At 36.1% G+C, this 12,111-nt stretch overlaps 1 protein-coding gene across 3 annotated transcripts in view; it reads left to right on the plus strand.

The window, feature by feature from the left end:
* LOC150102888 (uncharacterized) overlaps positions 1-9,110 on the plus strand; it is a 327,651-nt gene extending 318,541 nt beyond the window's left edge. For all 3 annotated transcript variants that reach the window (XM_090398187.1, XM_090398188.1, XM_090398185.1), the window contains one exon: positions 8,729-9,110. In XM_090398187.1, coding sequence (XP_090254313.1) covers positions 8,729-8,873 — 145 coding nt within the window. In that variant the 3' untranslated portion in view covers positions 8,874-9,110. The remainder of the gene's footprint in view (positions 1-8,728) is intronic.
* The last annotated feature ends 3,001 nt before the right edge of the window (positions 9,111-12,111 follow it).

A 12,111-nucleotide genomic window follows, 5' to 3' on the forward strand; every position in this document is an offset into this window, starting at 1 on the left:
TTGTTGAGGAACTGCTCAATGACAGATGGCTGAAGGTCAAAGAAATCTCAGCAAGACCGTAGCTTTCTATAACAACTGTCTTTCCCATCATTCACAAGAAGCTTCACGTGACGAAGGTCAGTACAAGGTGGGTGTCCCAACTTCTCTTCAATTCAGGAAGAGCATTGTGTGACCTGTTCTTGCAAGTTTTTAGAGCTTTTTCCTTTTTTGGAAAGAGGATCCTAATCAAGGACCATGGTCCTTGATTAGGATCCTCTTTCCAAAACGGAACCCATGGAGTGATGCAAAGAATGCTGAGAAAAGCCAAGGTCACCCAGTCCATCAAGAAGATCACGGCAACAATCTTTTGGAAATGCCAGGGAATTCTCTTGATTGACTTCAAGAAAGGAATACCGCCATGAATGCAGAATATTATGCTTCACTCCTGTGCAAACCGTGTAACATCATAAAGGAGAAAAGACTCCTTTATGATGTTACATAAAAGAGTCTTTATGTAACATCACTCAAAAGGAATGCTTGAGTCATGTTGTTCGGCTGCTTCATGACAATGCTTCAATCCATACAGCTATTGTTGTGAAGGGCCATGGCTTCCAGGAGATTGAACACCCACCCTACAGCCTAGATCTAGCACTCAGTGAGTACTACCTCTTCTCGAAACTGGAGAAAGACCAAGGACGAAAATTTCCAGATGACAATGAAGTGAAAGATGCAGTATAGGCCATTTTACGGACAAAATTAGAGACTATTTTTTCAAGGGCATAGAAATGTTAATTCAAAGATGTGAAAATTGTGTTGACGTAAAGGGAAATAATGTTCAAAAGTGACACAGTTGTTTTCTTATTTATCACCTCTAAAAGTTTGTCAGGCCAGAAACTTACGGAACCACCCTCGTAGATACTCAACTTTTCATTACTCAGTCACGTACAGGTTCGGATTTTTGGGGATAGTGCATTGACAAAATGAAGTCAATGTGCTGTTCACAAACCATTTAATTAAATCAAAAATTCTTATTATACAGCTTGATGAATATTATATTATGCTATTCAATTATGATTCAATTAGCATATTTACACAATTGAATCATAATTCATATTTACTTAAATATGTCTCTATAGGTTTGGTTTTCCTTTGCTTCTACTTTTAAAGCCTAAATACAGTTTAGGGTTCACGAACAATTCATCGTGGAAAAAATTTGCTGAAAAAGTTATTTGCTAGAAATTTGAAATGATATTGCATTGATACTAATATATAAAAAGTAAATGCAGTGCAAGATAAATTTCACAAAATATAGTTTTTTTATGTATTTATGTATTATTTGTTTAGATTTTAATTAGATTTTCATAATATTTTTATTCTTATACAATGTGAAAGTAATATATTTATTGATCGGTGAGTTTCCTAATTTCAGTTTCGTTGTAATTTTTATTCATTTTAACCTGGTTTGGAAACCCTGCTTAAATTCAATGACCAAACATTAAAACCACTCAAGCCACTTCAGGCCTGCAATAAGCAGTGTTGTGGTCTCACATCAGACGACGAAATTCATCTCTTACCTAAAAACAATTACAAACATCGATGCCCATTGCGAATTTTGAATCCACAGCTCGTTGGTGGGAGGGGTATGCTATCTAGTTGGTTGTTAAAGACATGATATTTCTGATTACAGTTTATTTTTGAACATTTCACAAGAGAAGTAATTACTTATTTCACTTTGGGAGCATGCACACACATACACACACACATATATACAGGGTGTTCGGGATAAATTTGACAGTTTCGTAAGGAAAAAGAAAATCTTCTTTGTATCTATTAAATTTAATGAATTGACAAAAAAACATTACAGGCAGAGTTAATTACAATACTATCAACAAGATTTACTCAAAATAACCACCATTAGCATCGATCACAGTTTCAATTCTGCTTCGGAACCTCGAATAAGCTGATGCTACAGTCTCCCTGGGAAGGGCCGCAAAAACTGTTTTAATTTTATCCATTAACTGGGCTTTTGTATTACTGGAAGTGCGATTGGTGTCTTTTTCAACTGCGCCCCATACAAAATAATCCATGGGGTTAAGGTCTGGGGAGTTTGGAGGCCAAACATTTGGACTGGTGAAGTCGTAGAAATTTTCAGACAACCATTTTTGACTTTTCCCAGAGGTGTGGCAAGGGGCCGAATCCTGCTGCCATACATACGGCCTACCATTGGCTACCCTTGTTATCCAGGGCTTGACTACAGTTAGCAACTCCACGAACAAAGCCCGAATTCCAATGCCAGGGTTCTTCAACACCTGTTCCTGCAGATTTGCGAGGAATTCTGCTGTACGAACGCAATCAGATCGTCTGCTAGGGATCTTTCTTCTTGCTACATCCTCGTAGTCACCATTGCAAGTCTCTAGTTCATGCCTGATTGTTTTTACTGTATTCAGGGAGCATTGGGCAGCAGTCGTAATATCCTTATTTTGATGGCGGGCACGAATCATCATGATACAAGTTATTCTCTTCCATGATTCAGGTGGGTTCCAGCTATCCATCCTTTCTGACATCTTGTATATGAATGAAGAAGGGTCCAAACTTTTAAATGAAGAGAAGTGTGTGTTAATACATGTAACTTACGGAAAAATATAATTAATTATAAATATGTCAAATTTATCCCGAACACCCTGTATATATATATATATATATATATCAGGGGCAAATATCCCAGGTGTGGTGCTCATCCATGAAATATCAGTATCACTGATATTATATTTTTGCACTTATTCCCGTTAGTCTCCCTTAGTTGTTTACAGACTGCGTGATTCCTAAATTAAACATATACTAATGCTTCATTGCCCTCTTCACGAAGCGTAAATATTTCTTCACATTCGCGTTAAAAGCCCGGGTGTGCTTTCAAAATGCATACACCTTTGTGGCCTTTGAAAATATGTAAAGAGGGTGCAGCAGGTCAAATTCTTAACGTTCTAGCATTTTTAAACTGCTCAGAAGGCAAGGCTGAGTGAGCTCACCCAGCACCTAGCGACTGTGATTGGTTCAAAGTGATTCAAAGTCTGTCAGCTAATTCAATTGAACGTTGTCGGTAGTCATGGGTTGAGTGCTTTCTGTATCCGATGGCTGTATTACAAACAGCTGTTACACGTGTTTTTTGGAACTGAAAATTTGAAAGTGGATGTTAGGAGAAAAATCCTAAATGTTGATACTAAAAAAAAAAATCTAATGAATGTAGGATTGCTGAAAGTGTGGATAATTCCGATAATGAACGGATGTTATGTTCACTGAATCTCAGTAAACAAAAGAAAATTCTTGGAAAACGGAGCAAAATATACACAAACCACAGAGAAATACACATAACATGGGCAACAGATTTTACGAAATGATTTGCTTCTCCATCAAACCATATTTATTCCTGCCATACTCTATCTCCTCGTAAGTTTTTTTTTTTAATTATGCCATCATAAATTCACTTATTCATGTCTGGGCTTTATACGATTGTGCTATTCGCTCTACCCAGGAACTTATGGGACACACACATATTGCAGATGTCAATTATTAATAATTCATTTACCATTAATAAAAGTATTTCTACTCACATTTATTCTTTTTATTTCCTATTCTCGCATGTCTTATAAATGATGGTTCACATATTTTCATCTTTGAGTATTTCAAATATACCAACAAATATAGCATTCTCCTTAATTGTTGTTTTCTCATAAATCCTAAAACAAAAAAATTGTTTCCCCCACTCTATGCAGAAGTATTCAAAGTTATCCCGCAATTAATTGCATTGGACCAATTAAGATGAGTGCTGATACACTATGCACCCTCAAAACTTTCATACATCGATTAAAATGAAATCATACATTCATATGCATCTCCGCAGAGGGGAAAACGGGGCACTCTCCCCAGGATCGAGTAAAAAATTCCACAAATTATATTCGTAAAAGTGATTGAGATATGTAACCTAACACCTTTGACCATGGGGACGCTTTTTCTGTCTTAAAATTTTATTATGGGTCGGCCTGTTTTGGCCCACGCTGGGTTTTATTGCAGAAATTTATAACGTGCTCCTGTTTTTGATTCATGTCTTTCTGATTTTTGAAAAAATGTTCATTATTGTTGTGACCAGTTCGTTTGCCCTCTGTGTCTAGTGAGTCACTGAGTGAATTGTAAATTTATAGTGAAACAAATTTAAACAGAAAAATACATTTTTAAAAGCTAAGTGTATGTAATTTAATATTATTTTACTTGTTAGTTTTATGATTTTTTTGCTTTTAAACTGAAATAATTTAATTTAGGATTTTGGGATTAATTAATTAGTTGATTTTTAATAAAATATGCCAGTCAAGTTTTTTATATATGAAATTTTGCTAAAAACTGCATTAATTCCGGATACTTTTTTTTCCATGAATTAAAGATCATTAAAATTGATGTAAAATTAAAATAATGTATATATAGTTTACATTGACAAATAATTACATCAAAAAAAAATCCTAAAAGTCGTTTATTAATGTAATTATTTAATTACATCCCCCTCCCAGACAATTTTCTGCAGGCGCCCATGCATACGGTAAAATTGGTGTTGAATTTGTAGCGTGAGTTGCATAATCCACACAACAGTACACCCAACCGAAATGGTTACGTGACACCACTGATATATATATAAAAAGATAAGCCGAAATTTGAAACGTTTTTATGTCACGGTTTTTGTAGTATTACCAACTTACCAGCCCGGAACTCGGGGAGGTTGGGCATTGTGGGCACTGGGGGGGGGGTCCCCCCTAGTATGTGTGTGTATTTTTTTTTTTTTTTCCAGTAAAGACTAAATATGAAATTTAAAATTTTTTAGTGTTATAAAATACTAGTATTGGAGGAAAAGGTAAAGACTAGTATTGAACCTGCAGATTACAATTTAGCTTATGCTGAGTTACATAATTTTATTATCATTTTTTTTTAATATAATTACTCGAAGTGAACCTCTGATCTTAAACTAGTCTGTAAACGATAGCAGCACACAACATGTCTTTCACATGCAGGAAAAGTGGAGTCATTTTCAAAATTCACTAACTGTTCACTTCGCCTTCTGAAGTAGTTCAGATAAAAAAATATATCACACCTGGATGGATATCTAAATGCACAGAACAAAAAAATAGTGAACGGTTAGAAGAATAAATATTCTTAAATAATGTGCTCCTTCTCTTTAACTATTCTTAAATATTTTATTTTCCTTAATAACTATTGTAACTATAAATAGTTGGATTGAGCCTGTGTAGCTCAGTGGATGTGGCGTTTGCACACCATGCCTCTTGGCCGCACGAAGGATAACTTGATTTTAAGTCTAGTCGGCGACTAGAGGAAATTTTTCTAAGCCTTTTTTTCGACCAGTTCCCGAGTTAGTCGATCTCTGGCACGGGCAAGCGGGTTTTTTGTCCCGTAAACTCAAGAAAATCGATAGAACCCACACTATTTCAGACATTAAATATTGTGTTGGGGTTAGGGACCACAAGATGGCGACACTTGTTGAGCCATTCTCTTCACTGCGTGTTGCTTAATAAGTGATAACCTTGGGCCAGCTATTTCCGATTGGGTACTAGTGGAGATTGAACTGCCCACTCAGTCTTCAAAAGTTAGATAGGGCTAAACAGCCCCACCTACTCCCTATACGGGAATAAAAAGGCATTATTGGATTTTTTTTTTTTTAATAGTTGGGTATTACCATTATCCTTAAATATTCTTAAATATGGTGCTCTTTCTCCCTAACTATCCTATCCCAGTTCTGTAGCAATTAATATTCCATCTACAGAGCCTGTAGTAAGAAAGAATATTAATAACTTTATACGGAATAAAAATTTTCAGAAAGCTAAATATAATTGAAATATTAAATAATATATAAAATATTTCTTTTTTTTCTTTCACATATATATGTACGCAAAGAATTTTCGTGTGATTAATTTTCCCTGCGATGAATTGTCGGTGATCAGTTTTCCCACAACGAATTGTACAGACATTACAGTTTAGTACATCTTACTGATCATACTTATACAGTTTGATTATAAAGCATACCCTCAGTGAGCTTAACTCATTATTAACTTATGCTATTTTCTTACTCATAATATTATCTTATACAATTTTGTCGTAATTGTTTTTATCTTCACACTAGATGTGAATCATACGGAATTATTATATATCTAAGTACTTTCAATGAGTTGCAATCTTTACAGTACTTTCACTCAGCATATTTGATTATATGAATCTTTTGTCCTCTTCCTTTCTGCTGACCCACCCTTGATCTACCACCAAACCTTTTTTTGTCTGAGTCATCGATAATTCACATCCTTTTGAACCCTTAATTTGGCAACGTTGTGGCAGTTACCATATGACAAGTGGTGCCTATTCCAACAAAGATTCTTTTTCCTTGGCGGCAATGGGCAGCTTGCTTCTAATGAGGCATATTCCGGCGATTGGCATCAGATTTCTTATGGCTGTGGACCCCCTGAGAATGAACTGGACTCGAAGAGCCTTGGGGCACAAGATACTTCTCTTTCAGTGACTGACTCACCTTCTCTTATACAATGCATTTTATGAATGCATTGTATAAGAGAAGGCTGAGAACCCTAAGACGAAGTCCGTTCCAATGCTGGAGCGTATAAAGGCCCAGACTTCACCCATATGCATACATGCATCTCTCGAAACTTCCATATACGGTCATGGATCAACATCTGGATATGTCACACTTCACGTGTCTTTCGAAATTGCCATATATGGACATGGATTTACATAGTGACATCATATTTCATGCATCACGATAGTTTAACAGAGTCTTGTGATTAAGTTATTACATACAAAAGGGTTTATTTTATGAATACAAACTAATGACGTCACTTTATGTGTACTTTCCCCAGAAAAATAAAAACTTGTAAAAACGAACATGATAATTTATTTATCATGTGGTTTACATGTGTGCGTGTGTATATATATGGACATGGATTTACATAGTGACATCATATTTCATGCATCACGATAGTTTAACAGAGTCTTGTGATTAAGTTATTACATACAAAAGGGTTTATTTTATGAATACAAACTAATGACGTCACTTTATGTGTACTTTCCCCAGAAAAATAAAAACTTGTAAAAACGAACATGATAATTTATTTATCATGTGGTTTACATGTGTGCGTGTGTGCGTTGCCAGACTAAACCATATTCATAATCTGAGCCCTGTACACTCGAACAGATTTTATCAGACTCGCCAAGTGTCTTTTGTTTTTAAATGTTTACAGAAAATCAAAATTTTCATTGTATATTGACTATTTGCATTATTTTATTTATGCAATATTCATTTTTATACATTGTCTTTTAATACCTGGCTGTTTTAATCCCCATTTTACGAACTTTTTACACTTGTTTCTATTCATGTTTTTTATGCTCATCTTTTGTATATATTATTTTCTGTATCCATTTCCACTTTTGTTTGTGTAAGTGGACAAGGTTATGGCCAGATGGCGAAGAGGAGAGCTGACATGAGCTTTGTATTTGGAGGGAGAGCTTTTTAAGAAAGGTTCAAACCGTTGGCAGAATGATGAGGAATATATGGAATTTTTGTGAGTTGGTGAATAATTTGTGTTAAATCATTACTGATAGCAAACAGTTCACTAAGGACGATTAGCGAAATAGGTCAGTGAAGGCATTGGTAGAGGCAGAAGATGAAGTCTGCAAAGCAAGAGAAGGAAATCTGGAGCCAAAGCAGATTATATAAAGGGGATTCCAGGTCCAGTAACCTTTGACACGAGATATCAGATCTGATAAATGCACGAGTATTAATCTTCTTACAAAGAACATCATGGAAGATGTAACAAACAAAAGTTGAGGTGAGATGCTATTGCAGAGGATTTCAGTTGTGGTTCAGTGATAAATGACATCAGGTTTGGGGGGGGGGGGGCACTGAATGCATAGAGCAAGCAAGTACCCAGACTTCAATCCAAGTATGCCCTCGGGACAGTACCCCCACAAGCTGCTGTGCTCGAGCTCTCTTCTACCACAACGTTTCAAAGTAATTTTGCCAATTGTTTTCCAGTAAAGGCACCAGCAAGATTATTCAGCAGTTGATTAAAACGCCTCCTGAACAGTTACTAACAGGTTGAGTCCTGTGTACTGGTGATTGACCTGCAGAAACTGATGTACAGCTGTACAATCAAATGGAGGAAGATACTGGCTCTCTAGTTAAGATTATGATGTGTAGAGCATGAACAGGGAGGCCTTCACTAGTGCTACATATAAGAAGAAAGGTGTTTTCCAGATTATACAATCATAATATCACATTAACAGATTTCTTCTTTCTCCTTCCTACACTCGGTATTGTTGTATTTATAGATTCTGTATCTCTCTCTCCACACACACAAAGATTCTTGTCTAATGTAATTTTATTTGAGCAACTGACGTTTAAAATCAGTGGGAAAAAATTGGATTTTTGAGTTATACTCAAGTTTTGTTTGTGTGTGGGTGGAGAGTCATATGGCAGAAGTATTAGATAGATAGAATGCAGCAACGTTCAGTTGCTGTTGATTTCAGTATTACGATAGAGTTAAGGTTTTTTTTTTTTTCAGAGAATGCAGAAAGAGTTCATTCCATGTTTTGCAGCATAGAGTGACACTGTAGATAGGAAGTTAAACAAATTGAAAATATCTTGTATTTCTAACATTTAATTTTGCTTATCCTTCTGTTTACTTTCTAGGTTAGCAAGTAGGTTGTCTGATCCAGTAGATTTGTCAACTGTTGCTTCATCTCAGCAGACTAACTTTGTTGAACAAAGTAGAAGAAATGCAGCTGGTACTGTCATTAAAAACAAGCCTGTCAAATTTACAGTTCGGGTACCCTAACTGGCCTTTTTACATTTCTCGCTGAACACACTATCTTTATATTTTTATTACTTTTGTTAAATTTCTTGATCCATTTAACACAGCATTAATTACAATACAGAATGTTTTTAAAGAATCTAGTATTTTTCCGGGTAAATAGTAACTGAAAATATGTGCTCTGCTATTTATTGTGCTATTTCAGTGTTCAGAAATATGTGAACCTCATCAAATTGTGTAAATAAATATACTTTATTTGGAGATGTTTTATCACAACCATTTTCCAGAACTTTTCTAAGAGTGTTGACAATTTATATAAAAGCATTCTACATCTGGAAGAAAACAAATGGAACTGAAAATCATAAAAGTAAGAGGTATTAAGATGAATTGAACTTGCTTGGAGAGGGAAGAGGGATGGTTCCCTCTAATGTTTGATTGCTTGCTGAAAATTTGATATTCTGCAAGCAGTACAGACTTGTTTCTGGATTATGGTTCAGTTTGCACTCTTGAACATTTATAGTATTTCTGTAGTTAGAAAGTCATTGTTATGCAGTACCAGTTAAGCTTTGGTCTGTAGCAGGCATTTAGATATGCAAATATAAAATTTATTATTTTCATATCTATCATTATATTTAGCTCACGAGTATTTTCTAATATAAGATGATTTGTAATGTTACATTTCTGAATCAGTCTAAACAACCTTCATTTAATGCACAGATGCTAACAAGCCAATTTCTATTATTAAAGGGCTCAAATCTCAACTAGAACATGAGGAACCTTTATAAGGATTTTTCAACTGAAGGTGAGTTAGTAAGTAATACAGAGGTGACAGGATTTTGTCCTGGGAATCTCGAGCTTTTTATCTTCCAAACCTCAGGCAAGACAGGTACTCCTGGGTTGCACAGACAGGATCATTCATCTAATGGTTTGCCTGCAAGAGTCACCAGTGTTGTAATTAGTCTCTTCTTCTTCTTCATGGTGGGGGAATAGGACCCATAGTTTCTGTAATGCTGGTATAGTGTCTGTGTTATACTCGTATTCCTTGCCAGATAGTGAGCATCCTTGTGTTGGGTGGATTTCTGTAGTGGGTGAGGGATCTCTGGTACTGAACTGAAACCCCCTTTGAGGACACATCTTTCATCTTCAAATTTTCCATTCTCTCACAAGGCCTCATGCAAGTAAAGATACCATAGATGCATCATCTGATAATTGAAATAAGAAACAAAAGACCTCAGACATATACCAGTGTTTCCCATCATCTAGTGCAACAGATCAAAAGCCAATGGGAAAATGCTATCCCCTTTTCATTTAGCAACACTCACTTAAACTACTGCAAGCAACATCACTGGAAGAAATTGCAGTTATTGTAACACCTCATAAAACACTCAGCTACTCTAGAGATGTAATATCAGAAAGAAAAGGATCTTGTTGATGTTCAAGGTGAGGTGTGTGTGTTCAGAACTTAAAGATCAAGGAGTGATAGATATGAGGCCCAATAAGTTCTTACCCCCCCCACACACACACAGTAAGTAGTGCTCTATATTGTTGATAACTTCACAATTTACCATCATTTTTGTAACATGAGAATAAATGAAAGGCAACTTCAATAAGCTATTGATTGTATCTGTTCATGAGCTCTTAGTAATGGGTTGAGGTTTTTCACCAGATCCAGAGTTAAACTACCATTATACCAGGAGTGACAGAAGCTAAGTTCTTGGGATTTGTTTTTAACAAAAGGCTTACATTACTTAAACGCATTCACCAGCTAAAAGAAGAGTGCAAAAGAGCATTGCTTATGGTTCTTCAATGATGAGTATCTTGCAGTGGTTGAATCCTGTTCATCATCAGGATATAAGAATAGCTGCTGGTGGTCTCGCACATCATTCATTCAAAGTCGTCCAGTTGAAGAATGTTGACCTGCTCTGCCACTTCAGTAGAAATGGCTCTCTTAACTACTCCCTAATAAGGGTCAAAGCTGTATAACTGAGAGGAGACCTCCACATAGCCTTTAAAGGAATGCGGAGAACCGACCAGGGCTTCTGACCTAATGTCCAATCCTCACCTTCTCGTGGTGCACCCTGTTGGGTATCTACTTGGATATTGAACGAACGAGGATGGGCTGCCAATTTGGGATTTAGCCGACCAAATTGTATTCTTATTGGTTAAACCAAAATAAAAAAATGATGGTACAACATGACAAAATTTCATGCCGGCAGGGGCGTCGCCCGGTTAAACAAGGCTCCTGTTGTTTTCGCCAGGGAACCAGGGCGAACAGCGATAAGTCAGCTACTGGAACAAATCTAAAAACAAACCCCAACTCAACATCACCAGAGTTAAAGATCGGTACTATCAACGTAAGAAGCCTGAATGGCAAAGAAATGGAGCTAGCTGAGGAATTAGATAAGTAGCAGATCGACATAATAGGGGTGACTGAAACATAAAAGACCAAAACTGGTGAGATCTTTCTGAGCAATAAATACAAAATGTTATATTCAGGCAATGACAATCAAGGAAAAGAAGGAGTAGCCATAGTATTCAACACAAAATACAAGGCTATTCTTCTTGAATGGCAGTCAGTCTCAAGCAGAGTAATGTGGGCAAATATGAGAATGGGGAACTGGACAATGAGACTTATTTGTGCCTATGGTCCCACAGAAGGTTCTACTAAGGTAGAAGTGGAGGAATTTTTTGAGGCTTTAGAGAAAGCAACTGCCACAATGAAAAAGGAAAAGTTGGTCCTTGTTGGGGATCTAAATAGCAGAGTAGGAAATGATTGTGAGACATACAAAAATATTTTGGGAAAATTTGGAGAAAAGAGCAAAGCCAATAATAATGGCAAATATCTGTTGGATTTCTGCTCAGGACATGGACTGCTTATTACTAACACCATGTTCCAACATTAAAATGTGCACAAATTCACATGGAGAGAAGAGGCTAGGAATAAGAAAAGTCTCATTGACTATGTTATTGTTGATAGTGATGTTTTCTCCCTGGTGCAGGACATCAGAGTGTACAGAGGATTTGAAATTGGAATTGATCACTATTTAGTCTTGAGCAGGATAAAATTGAATTTCATATTGATAAGAATAACATGTAAGAAAGTTTTAAAGCGAATGAAAGTTGAGCAGCCCTCAGACGTGAACTGTAGACTAAAATACACAAAGGTTATTGAAGAAAAAATGAAAAGGTTTGAGAACAGGAATCAAACCTTGGAGATTCAGTGGCAAACTCTGAAGAAAACATTGATTGATTCTGCCAGAGA

The sequence above is a fragment of the Typopeltis vanoorti genome, chromosome 9, assembly GCF_054136105.1.
Source record: "Typopeltis vanoorti isolate ZY-2024b chromosome 9, IOZ_Tvanoo_1.0, whole genome shotgun sequence".
In the NCBI taxonomy this organism is placed as follows: Eukaryota; Metazoa; Arthropoda; class Arachnida; order Uropygi; family Thelyphonidae; genus Typopeltis; species Typopeltis vanoorti.